General features: G+C 36.2%; 1 protein-coding gene across 1 annotated transcript; it reads left to right on the top strand.

The window, feature by feature from the left end:
- Nucleotides 1-4,645: 4,645 nt before the first annotated feature.
- Nucleotides 4,646-5,587, top strand: LOC105867756 (olfactory receptor 2M3). Its single transcript, XM_012758105.2, has one exon. The coding sequence runs from the start codon at nucleotides 4,646-4,648 to the stop codon at nucleotides 5,585-5,587; it is 942 nt and encodes a 313-aa protein (XP_012613559.2).
- Nucleotides 5,588-12,658: the final 7,071 nt, after the last annotated feature.

Genomic DNA, 12,658 nt, shown 5'->3' with positions numbered 1-12,658 from the left:
ACTCTGTCACATATATCTTACTAACCCAGAAGAAACATCCATTTTCCTCATGAGATACATTTGGTTTTTTTGTTTGATTTTTGCAGAATTGTATTAATTAAATATTCACACGGACCTTACCATAGAAGATACAGGGCAATCCAGTGCTCAGTATTCCAGCTATATCACTAATAAGTTGCTAAAAATTTTTAATATAGCCATATTTTGCCACATGCTCAGTGACAGGGCAAACTCTAAAAAGAGTATTTCAATACATGGGTATGAAAGGGATTGTGCAGCAGTGAAAGGAGGTAAGAAAATGTGACACAGATAGTGTGCATTTACATAAATTCATCCTCAACCAATGGTGATGGTGTAAGTGAGAACATGCAGAGAGGCATGTGGCTTTTACATTTGTTAGCCAATCTTGTTTCAATAGTGCTTCATTCAGTAGAGTTCAAAAGTCATATGGTAGAAATGTCTAGCTTGGACATTTTGTCCAATGGAATAATTCAACATTTTATCTCAACTTAGTGACTGGGACAGAGTGATTCTCAAATGTAAAGAATACTTTGTCAACTTAAAAGAAGCACATGTATGGGATAATTTGATGAGATATCTTCTTTCCTGAAGTCATACTACAGACAGACTAAAAAAATCATGGTGGAAATCTGAGGTAATACAATCTTGTTTAGAAAAATTGGAGTATTACAAAATTTGATATGATAAAGGTAACTGGGAAGCCTATGATATGATATATTCAAAATAGGTGGTTCCACAAAGTAACTTAAATTGAATTATTTTATAGAAGTCAAATTAGTTGTATAAATACTGGCTCATTTTACTGAGGCAATAAAATGTATTTTTCCCTGACCTTGAAGCCTACCTCCTCTTACAGCTAACATAAGGGTACTCTGTGGTGGGGAATCACCTCCACCCCTAGCTCCAAGGAGAACCCAGAGATACTCATTCCTGATTCTCAAGAATTGTCTGAACCTGGATCTGAATGATCAATAACCAGATCTAGCCGACTTTTTGATAACCATTTGTCTGATATATGTATCTCCCTACCAGGAATGGAGGGAATTTAGGCCTGTTCCTCCCTTCATTGCTGATTAACTAAAATGATTTCTCTTAGAAATTGTTACTTTCATCTCCTGAGGTTCGCATAATGAGGTTCCTTTTCTACATTTCCAGCCCTACAGAGGCACTTTTTGGTAGATTAGTATTCCCAGGTTACAATCATTCTTAAATTTAAATGTATAAATACTTTTGAGTTTTTCCCTTTCTTACCTACAATATGATTCACACTTTACGTAAATATTTACATCTCCCCATTTAAATAATTGTACTCAGGCTTATGAGGCTGATTCAAGATCTTACCTCCTCTGCTGATTTATTCCAACTCTCTTGCCACTCCTAGATTGCTCAGTTTGTATATGTGGTTTAGTGTCTTCATAAAAATATGATGCATGAACAAATAAGTAAAAGTACATTCCTGTCTAATTATTCACCAGGCTTGTCTTTCTGTTTATGATCTCATTTTTTATTGCCTAGAATCACTTTCCCTCATGTATTGATTTTCTTCATACATTTATTACCTCATACAATAATATAAAAATGCCACACAACAAATAAGAAATATACCGTTAAATTAGAAAACTCTAACTATTCCTAAAACCTTCTGTACATGTCTAATTTTCCATACATCTTCTATTTATTACATTACATTTTGTGGGACTCATACATAGATAACTCTTTCTCGCTTCCTCCAAGCTTTGCCAAATGCCACCACATGAGTGAGGTCTTCCCTGAATACTCTATTTGAAGTTGAGCACTCGGATGCAATTCTGACACCCTTCTTTGACTTACTTTTCTCCATGGCATTTATCCTCTTATGACATAAATTGCTTTCTCTGTCGCCCACTGATCCCACTCATTATGACCTGTATGGACAGGGGCTTTATTTATTTATTTATTTGTCCTGATCACTGCTCTATCCCCAGTGCCCAAAACATAGACAAAACTCAGTATGTATTGCTTGAATAGGCAGACCTCAAGCTTTTCTGAATTATTATTATTTTTTTTTTTTTGAGACAGAGTCTCGCTTTGTTGCCCAGGCTAGAGTGAGTGCCGTGGCGTCAGCCTAGCTCACAGCAACCTCAAACTCCTGGGCTCGAGTGATCCTTCTGCCTCAGCCTCCCGGGTAGCTGGGACTACAGGCATGTGCCACCATGCCTGGCTAATTTTTTATATATATATCAGTTGGCCAATTAATTTCTTTCTATTTATAGTAGAGACGGGGTCTCGCTCTTGCTCAGGCTGGTTTCGAACTCCTGACCTTGAGCAATCCACCCGCCTCGGCCTCCCAAGAGCTAGGATTACAGGCGTGAGCCACAGCGCCCGGCCCTGAATTATTTTTGTATATACATATTCCATACAAGAGATATTGGGTGTACTATTATAGTTTCCCAGGAATGCCATAACAGAGTATCACAACTGTTTGGCTTAAAATAACAAAAAAAATATTCCCTTACAATTCTGGAGACTGGAAGTCAGAAGCAAAGATTTTAGCAGGGTAAGTTACTTCTGAAGACACTAAGAGGGAGAATCTCTTCCATTTCTCTCTCTAGCTTCTGGTGGTTACCAACGGTGACTGGCATCCCTTGGTCTGCAGGTGCATCACTGCAATCCCTCCCTCCATTATCACAGGGCATTCTCCTGGTGTCTCTGTCTTCATATGGTCATCTTTGTTGTAAGGACATCAGTCATATTGGAGGCCCAATATGAATTCAGCTTAACTAATATTTTTTTTTATATATTTAAGGCAGAGTTTTTCCTTTTAATTTTATGTTTTTATTATTTCAAAGTATTACAGGGGTAAAAATGCTTTGGTTATATAAATTGCCTTTGCACTGCCTGACAAGCATGCTCATCTCCCAGACAGCATACACCACATCCACGAGATGTAAATTTACCCATCCCCTCCTCTCCTTTTCCCCTGTCTGAGACCCTATGAATGTTACTTCCCATATGTGCACATTAGTGTTGATCAAATAGTACCAATTAAATGGTGAGTACATGTGGTGCTTCTTTTTCCCATTCTTGTGATACTTCACTTAGAACAATGGGCTCCAGCTCCATCCAGGATAATACAATAGGGACCTCATCATTTTCTATGGGTGAGTAGTACTCCATGGTATACATATGCCACGTTCTGTTAATCAACTCATGTATTTGATGGTCCCTTGAGTTGTTTCCACATCTTTCCAATTGTGAATTGTGCTGCTATAAACATTCTAATGTAGATGTCTTTTTCATAGAAAGTCCTATTTGCCTTTGGGTAGATGCCCAGTAATGGGATTGCTGGATCAAATGGTAATTCTACTTTTAGTTCTTTGGGATATCTCCCTACTACTTTCAATAGGGAGTTGTAGTTCAAGGTTGTACTAGTTTGAAGTCCCACCATTAGGGTATGAGTGTTCCCATTTCTCTGCATCCATGCCAACATTTGTTGTTTTTGGACTTTTTTATAAAAGGCCATTCTCACTATAGTTAGGTGATATCTCATTGTGATTTTGGTTTGCATTTCCCTCATGATTAGAGATGTTGAGCATTTTTTCATATGTTTTTGGCCATTAGTCTATCTTCTTTTGAAAAGTGTCTGTTCATGTCTTTTGCCCACTTTTTAATGGGGTTGTTTCATTTTTCTTACTGATTTTCCTGAGTTCTATAGGACTCTAGTTGTCAGCCCTTTATCAGATGTATAGCATGCAAATATTTTCTCCTTTTCTGTAGGTTGTCTATTTGCTGTAATGACAGTTTCTTTGGCTGTGCAGAAGCTTTTTAATTTGATCAAGTCCCATTTAATTATTTTTGTAGATGCCATGATTGCCTTTGGTGCCTTCTTCATAAATTCTTTCCCTAGGCCGATGTCTATAAGAGTTTTTCCAACATTTTCTTTTAGAAATATTATGGATTTTTTATGGCTGCATTTCCACACAAGTTCAAATGCTGAATATTTTTTTCTGGGGAAAAATACAATTCATCCCATAACATTGGGTATAGAAAAAATGGCCCAGGTTTTAGATTTATATAATTGAAGAATCTTTTCTCTGTTTATCTTTGTACTGTGTAGGATATTTACTATAAATTGTATTTACTATAAATTATAAACCAAATACTCTAAACTGTACAGTAATAAACATATAGTTTTATTTTGTTTCTTATTCTTGATTTCTATGATTGGGTTGGCCACATGCTGATTGGAGCCAAATTTCTCTATCAATTTATCTGTAAAAGACTTTTGATATTTCAGGCTCATTGTCTATGTGCTTTTTGAAACCTATTCTTTTTATAAAAACTCTTATCAATCATGCAAGATTATTGTTACTCTAATTTTTTATTGAGGATAAAAAGTATTCATAGAAGCTAAACTTAGGAGAAGCTCCACAATTTCAAAAATGAAGCAGTGCCAACAGCACATTATTGCTTTCTGATACCTTGCTTCTAATCATTTTCTTTACTGATCCTGCTTTTGCTGTTTGATCATTGACCTATAGAATTTAACAGGATCACATGCTTTATAAGTCACTGGGTAAATGTTTACCAAACTAATCAACTGGTTTCACTTTCTGTGGCACTAGCTACATAAAAAAGCATGATCATGATGGTGTGGGGGAACCAGACCTTCAGCTCTGACTTCATCCTGCTGGGAATCTTCGATCACAGCCCCACCCACACCTTCCTCTTCACTCTTGTCTTGATCATCTTTGCAGTGGCCTTCCTGGGGAACTCAGCCATGGTTCTCCTGATCTACCTGGACCCCCACCTCCACACCCCAATGTACTTCCTCCTCAGCCAACTGTCCCTCATGGACCTCACCCTAATCTGCACCACCGTACCCAAGATGGCTTTCAACTACTTGTCTGGCAGCAGGTCCATCTCTGTGGCTGGCTGTGCCACACAAATTTTCTTCTATACATCACTGCTTGGCTCTGAATGCTTCCTGCTGGCTGTCATGGCTTATGATCGCTATATCGCCATTTGTCACCCTCTAAGATACACCAGTCTCATGAGCTCCAAAATCTGTGGACTTCTGGCTGCCTCCTCCTGGCTCCTGGGCTCTACAGATGGTATCATTGATGCTGTAGCTACATTTTCCTTCTCCTATTGTGGGTCTCGGGAAATAGCTCACTTCTTCTGTGACTTCCCATCCCTACTGATCCTCTCATGCAATGACACATCAACATTTGAAGAGGTTCTTTTCATCTGCTGTATAGTAATGATTGTTTTCCCTGTAGCAATCATAATTGCTTCCTATGCCCGTGTTATTCTGGCTGTCATTCACATGGCGTCAGGGGAGGGTCGCCGCAAAGCTTTTGCCACCTGTTCCTCCCACCTCATGGTGGTGGGAATGTACTATGGAGCAGCCCTGTTCATGTACATGCGGCCCACTTCTGATCGTTCACCCACCCAGGACAAGATGGTGTCTGTTTTCTACGCCATCCTCACTCCCATGCTGAACCCTCTCATCTACAGCCTCCGCAACAAGGAAGTGGCCAGAGCATTCATGAAGGTGCTAAGGAAAGCTAAGTCTGGAGAGTGAGCTACCTAATTATCTTCATGCTTTGCTGTCTGCTAAATTCTACTTTCTAATGCCCCTCTTTTTTTCATTTAGTCCTAAAGATAACATTCATTATATATGTATATTTGTAATAATATATATATGGGCATCCACATAATTTATTTCACGGACATTATTTTAAATACTTATTATTTTATATTGATTTTCACTGTGACTACAATATAAGGTATTTCAATAAGGACATGAGAATTTTTTTTAATTATCAGGAATTTCGTGGTACACAGCCAGGTAGCAAATAAAGCTTCTTTTCCCAAGGTATAAACTCACAACCTCTTCTAACATACTCTTGAGTAAGAGTGAATACACTGAACTTGTATATATTTAGTGAATATTTTTGGTGACATTTCTATTTTCCAAGGCTCTTGGAAGATAGTGCTATAACTTCATCCAGGATGATATTTAAAAATTGTAGCTTTAAAAATTTATATTTTATTACAGAATTCCAGATCTGAACTCTCTTCCATGTTGTCAAAACCCATCTAAGCTCTATTTACTAATCTGAAAAGGAATTTGATTCATTATTCAGATTCCCAGTGGATGGAGAATTTGTAAGTGTCCATAAATTAGACACTGATGCTTGTAAGTTTTATTAATCATTATAGGACTTACATTGAAAATCAGACTATAGGGAAACTTTTCTCCATTTTTCCAAGAGAAATGTCTTCTTATATAAGAATAAACTATTTATAACTCAGTTGCTGTCACTTTCCCTATAATAAAAATCATTTAATTTCCATTGCACAAACTTTATGTAAATTATTGATTCACATGAAGATCAAATCTTTCTAAAATTGCTTCAGCATTTCTGCTTATTGAATAGGACCAGACTTTAGGGAAGAACATAAAATCCTACAATACACTTCTAGTCTTTTTTTTAAGTTATGTAATGAAAATCACATCCAGTATGTAGCTCAGTGGCTGAAAAGATATTTTGACAGTAATAAAGTAATAAATTAGGAAAAATATTATTTGGACTCTATCACATGCCTAAAATAGATATTATTTAACTTCAAATTAATAGTAAACTTGCAAGTGAATAAGTATGGCAATAGTTATTAAATATTTTTATTATTAGGTCTGTATGTATATGGACGTCAGCATATATATCACAACTGTTTATGTAATATATTGGGTTGAAGTAAGTAAAGATTGGAACATATTCAATCACCCTAGTTATTTTTCTAACAATTAAGCAGGAAATAACTGCATGATATAGTTATTTAAAAATCACTTGGCCAAGTTAGAAAATTAAATTTTATAACATTTACCTCTAATCATAATGTATTTTAGATTAATTTAAAATAGATTTATGTATATCCATGTATGGATGATTATACTGAAATATAAATAGTTCAATTGAGATGAACAAGGGATTTTTAAAATCCAAATAACAATGATTGCTTTCTTCTTGCATTAATATTAAAAAAGTATATTCCCCAAATTATTAATTTTTAAATTTATACATAATATTAACTTTTCAAATTAACAGTAATTACTGATAAAGAAAGTACACCTAGACACTATTTAAATTTATACTGGCCATGCCAAACAGAAACCAGGCTCTCCTGTGTGTTCCCAAGCTGTCCAATTCACAGCATGCAGGACAATACTATTCTACAAGGCGGTCTTTTACAACTTCCCCCATTAACTCACCACTCCTTTGAACTCAATATTACTAACGAGTTAAGATCTTCTTATATCATTTTGTTTTATTTATGTCAAAAATGGATTGAATCTGTTGTGGTCATGGATTATATGGTATATTTTTTGGTGTTTTTTAAACCACTGAGAACAATAAAATTGTTCAATAAATTTTTATTTGTGAAAATAATTACCACTATTCTGATTACTGTGAAGAGTAACCTCTCTTTGCTGTTTATTCCTTCTTCCTTAATATACTTGTTTATTTGGTGTTCACTAAAAATAGCACGGGTTGTTACTGACCCATCAGAATCTGCTTTTATTTTTTTGTTTGTTTTTTTTTGTTTGTTTTGTTTTTTAGCATATTATGGGTGTACAAGTGTTAAGGTTACTTATATTTCCCATGCCCCCCTCCCTCCTCGAGTAAGAGCTTCAAGCATGTCCATCCCCCAAACGTTGCACATCTTACTCGTGGTGGTTGTATATACCCCTCCCCATCTCCCCCCTCCCACCCTCCCGACACCCGATAAATGTTTTTCCTATATGTCAACTTAGGTGTTGATCTGTTAATACCAATTTGCTGGTGAGTACATGTGGTGCTAGTTTTTCCATTCTTGAGATACCTCACTTAGTAGAATGGGTTCCAGCTCTACCCAGGAATATACAAGAGGTGCTATATCACCATTGTTTCTTAAAGCTAAGTAGTATTCCATGCTATACAAATACCACATTTTATTAATGCACTCATGAATCAATGGGCACTTGGGTTGTTTCCCTAGCTTTGCAATTGTGAATGGTGCTGCTAAAAACATTCGAGTGCAGGTGTCTTTTTCATAAAGTGACTTTTGATCTTTTGGGTAGATGTCCAGTACTGGAATTGCTGGATCAAATGGTAGATCTACTCGTATACCTTTGAGGTATCTCCATATTGCTTTCCACAGAGGTTGAACTAGTTTGCAGTCCCACCAGCAGTGTAGGAGTGTTCCTCTCTCTCTGCATCCACGCCAGCATTTATTGTTTGGGGACTTTTTGATAAAGGTCATTCTCACTGGAGTTAAGTAACATATTATTGTGGTTTTGATTTGCATTTCCCTGATGATTAGAGATGTTGAACATTTTTTCATTTGTTTGTTGGCCATTATTCTCTCTTCTTTTGAGAAGTTTCTGTTCATGTCCTTTGCCCATCTTTTGATAGGGTTGATTTTTTTCTTGCTGATTTTCCTGAGTTCTAAATAGATTCTAGTTATCAGCCCTTTATCAGATGTGTAGCTTGCAAAATTTTTCTCCCATTCTGTGGGTTGTCTGTTTGCTCTCTTGACAGTTTCTTTGGCTATGTAGAAGCTTATTAATTTCATTAGGTCCCATTTGTTTATTTTTTTTTGCTATTGTGATTGGCTTTGGGGTCTTCTTCATAAATTCTTTGCCTAGGCCAATGTCTAGAAGAGTATTTCCAACAATTTCCTCTAGAATTCTAATAGCTTCACCCCTAAGGTTCAAGTATGTTACCCAGCATGAGTTGATGTTTTTGAGAGGTGAAAGGTGTTGGTCTTGTTTCAGTCTTCTACATGTGGCTATCCAGTTTTCCCAGCACCATTTATTGAATAAGGATTCTTTTCCCCAGTGTATGTTTTTGTCTGCTTTGTCAAATATTAGTTGGTTATATGAGGATGCTTTAATATCTGGGTTCTCTGTTCTGTTCTACTGGTCAATGTCCCTGTTCTTGTGCCAGTAAAAAGCTGTTTTAATTACTATAGCCTTGTAGTATAGTTTGAAGTGTGGTAAATTGATACCTCCTATTTTGTTTTTAGTGCCTGGGATTGATTTTGCTATACGGGGTCTTCTCTGATTCCATATGAAGTGTAAAATTATTTTTTTTATATCTGTGAAAAATGATGATGGTATTTTGATAGGGATTGCATTGACTCTGTAGGTCACTTTAGGTAGTATAGAAATTTTAACAATGTTGACTCTGCCGACCCATAGGAATGGTATATTCTTCCATCTGTTTACGTCCTCTGCTATTTCCTTATTCAGTGTTTCATAGTTCTCCCTGTAGAGGTCTTTTACCTCCTTAGTTAAATATATTCCAAGGTACTTTATTTTCTTTCTTGCTATTTTGAAGGGAATTGAGTCTTTGATTTGGTTCTCACTTTGAATGTTGTTGGCGTATATGAATGCCTCTGATTTCTGTGTATTGCTTTTGTATCCTGAGACTTTACTAAATTCATTTATCTAATCAAGGAGTCTCTTGGATGAAGCCTTGGGGTTTTCTAGGTATAATATCATTTCATCAGCAAAGTGTGAGAGTTTGATCTCTTCTGCTCCCGTTTGGACGCCCTTAATTCCCCTCTCTTGTCTGACTGCTGTAGTGAGGGCTTCCAGCACTATGTTGAACAGAAGTGGAGTTATTGGACAACCTTGTCTTGTTCCAGTTCTAAGTGGGAATGCTTTCAATTTTTACCCAATCAGTAAGATATTGGCTATGAGTTTGTCATATATGGCTTGTACCATTTTTGCGTAAGCCCTGTCTATGCCTATTATGTTGAGCGTTCTTATCATAAAAGGGTGTTGAATTTTGTCAAATGCTTTCTTTGCGTCTATTGAGAGGATCATATGGTCTTTGTTTTTGCTTTGTTTATATGGTGAATTACATTTATAGATTTGTGTATGTTGAACCATCCCTGCATCCCTGGGATGAAGCCCACTTGGTTATGACGAATTATTTTCTTGACAAGCACCTGGATTTGATTGGCTAGGATTTTGTTGAGGATTTTTGCATCTATATTCATAAGGGATATTGGTCTGTAGTTTTCTTTTTTTATTGCATCATTTCCTGGTTTTGGTATCAGGGTTATATTTGCTTCATAAAATGTGTTGGGGAAGATTCCATCCTTCTCGATGTTGTGGAATATTTTGTGCAGGATAGGCACCAGTTCTTTGTAGGTGTGGTAAAATTCGGGTGTGAAACCATCTGGTCCAGGACTTTTCTTTTTAGGAAGGTTTTTTATTGCTGTTTCAATTTCAGACTTGGTTTGTTCAAGAATTCTATTTCTTCCTGGTTAAGCCTAGGGAGGCAGTGTGTTTCTAAGAAATTTCCCGTTTCCTCCACATTTTCCAGTTTGTGTGCATAAAGGTTTTTGTAGTATTTGTAAATTATATCTTGTATCTCTGTTGCATCAGTTGTAATTTCTCCTTTATTGTTCCTGATGGAGCTTATTAGAGATTTTTCTTTTCTGTTTTCATTAGTCTAGCCAGTGGTGTGTCAATTTTGTTTATTTTTTCAAAGAACCAACTTTTTGTTTTTTTAATATTTTGTATAGTTTCCCTGTTTTCACTTTCATTTAGTTCTGATTTGATGTTAATTATTTCACTTCTTCTGCTGGGTTTGGGGTTGGTCTGTTCATTTTCCAACTCTTTGAGACAATTTGTTAGGTTGTCTATTTATGATCTTTTCGATTTTTGGATATAGGCATTTATGGAAATAAACTTTTCTCTCTGGACTGCTTTAGCTGTGTCCCACAGGTTTTGGTAACTTGTGTCATCTTTGTCGTTTAGTTCAAAGAATCTTTAGATTTCCATCTTGATTTCCTCGTTTATGATGTGATCATTCAGCAGAAGGTTGTTTAGTTTCCATGACTTTGTGTAGAAATGAGGACTCCTGTTAGGACTGATTTCTACATTTATTCCATTGTGGTCTGAAAAGATACATGGTATAATTTATATTTTTTTAAATTGTTTGAGATGTGCATTGTGTCCTAGGATATGGTCAATCTTAGAGAATGACCCATGAGCTTATGAGAAGAATGTATATTCAGTGGTTTTGGGTAGAATGTCCTGTAAATATCAGTCAGACCCATTTTTTCTAGGGTTCTGTTTAAGTCCATAATTCTTTGTTGATTTTCTGTTTGGAGGATATGTCCTGTGCTGTCAGTGGGGTGTTAAAATCTCCAACTATTTCAGCATATTATGGGGTATAGATTTTAAGGTTTTAATAAATGCCCTTTCCCCCCTACCCCCACAAGTCTGATTCTCCAGCATGACCATCCCTCAGATGGTGCACATGTCACTCATTATGTATGTATATACCCGTCCCCCTCTCCCCTCCCCCCTCCCCAATACCCTGTTACTGCAGTACCTATGTGTCCACTTAGGTGCTACTCAGCTAATACCAGTTTGCTGGTGAGTATATGTGTTAAAGTACTTAATACTTTCTAGGACACTGTAACAGTTCAATAAACACCCATAATTACTACTATTATAATTATATTACTTAAAAGTTTAGTTAAAACTTGTCTGTAAAATCATCTGGGTCTGCAAATTCTTTGGGATCTTTGATTTCTATGGTTAATCGGCTAGTTTTCTTGAGTAAACTTTCTAGCTTGTTTTCTTAATTTCATCCAAGTTTTTTTATGTTGTTTTCCTATAAAGCTGTATACTGTATTTTCTTATAAAAATTATCATTTCTTATTCAATATGTTCCATATGTTATTTATCTTTCACTCTCTTCTCTTTTTCACTTTGACTATTCCTATCAAAGATTTTTGTGTTTTCATAGTCTTTTCAAATAAACTGTGGCTTCATTGATTAAAAAAAAAATCTCTAACTATTATGGTGTTGTTGTTTATCCATTTGTTTAGATCAAGTATAGTTTGATTTATGAATCTGGGTGCCCCAAGGTTGGGTACATATATATTTGGAATTGTTATGTCTTGTTGAATTGTACCCTTCACCATTATATAGTGACCTTCTTTGTCTTATAATACTTTTGTTGATTTAAAAACTAAGTTATCTGTAATCAGCACCTTCATGCCAGCTTTCTTTTGGCTTCCATTTGCTTGAAATATCGTTCTCCACCCCTTTACCTTTAGTCTAATTGCATCTTTGCAGGATAGATGTGTTTCCTGAAGGCAGCATATACTTGGCTTATGTTTTATTATCCATTCGGCCAGCCTATGTCTCTTGAGTGGGGAGTTCTAGCTATTCACATTTATTGAGATAACTGATACATAGGGCAGATTTCTGTTCATTATGTTGGGTTGAACTTTGTTGCTTTGTTTTCTCTCTTGAGCCGTTGTACTGTCTATGCTTTGATCTTTAGTTTTGAGTAGGTTTACATTCATGAGTGTTTATTGTGCTAATCCGTGGGTAACACTGTTTTGAGCACTTCTTGAAGGGCTGGTCTTGTCTTGGTGAATTACCTCAGTCTTTCCTTATCTAAAAATGTCCTGATTTCTCCTTCATATACAAAACTTAGTTTTGCAGGGAATAAGATTCTAGCCTGGGCATTGTTCTTTTTCAGAAGAGTGAGAATGGGGCCCCAGTCTCTCCTTGCTTGTAAAGTCAGTAGAAAAGTCTGGTGTTATTCGAATTGGCTTTCCCTTGTATGTTACT

Source organism: Microcebus murinus, chromosome 13, assembly GCF_040939455.1.
Source record: "Microcebus murinus isolate Inina chromosome 13, M.murinus_Inina_mat1.0, whole genome shotgun sequence".
NCBI classification, from domain to species: Eukaryota; Metazoa; Chordata; class Mammalia; order Primates; family Cheirogaleidae; genus Microcebus; species Microcebus murinus.
This window is presented reverse-complemented; position numbering and strand designations above follow the sequence as displayed.

Bases quoted from the DNA above. Each gene is read 5' to 3' on its own strand.
- LOC105867756 (XM_012758105.2), top strand. From the start codon at position 4,646: ATGATGGTGTGGGGGAACCAGACCTTCAGCTCTGACTTCATCCTGCTG.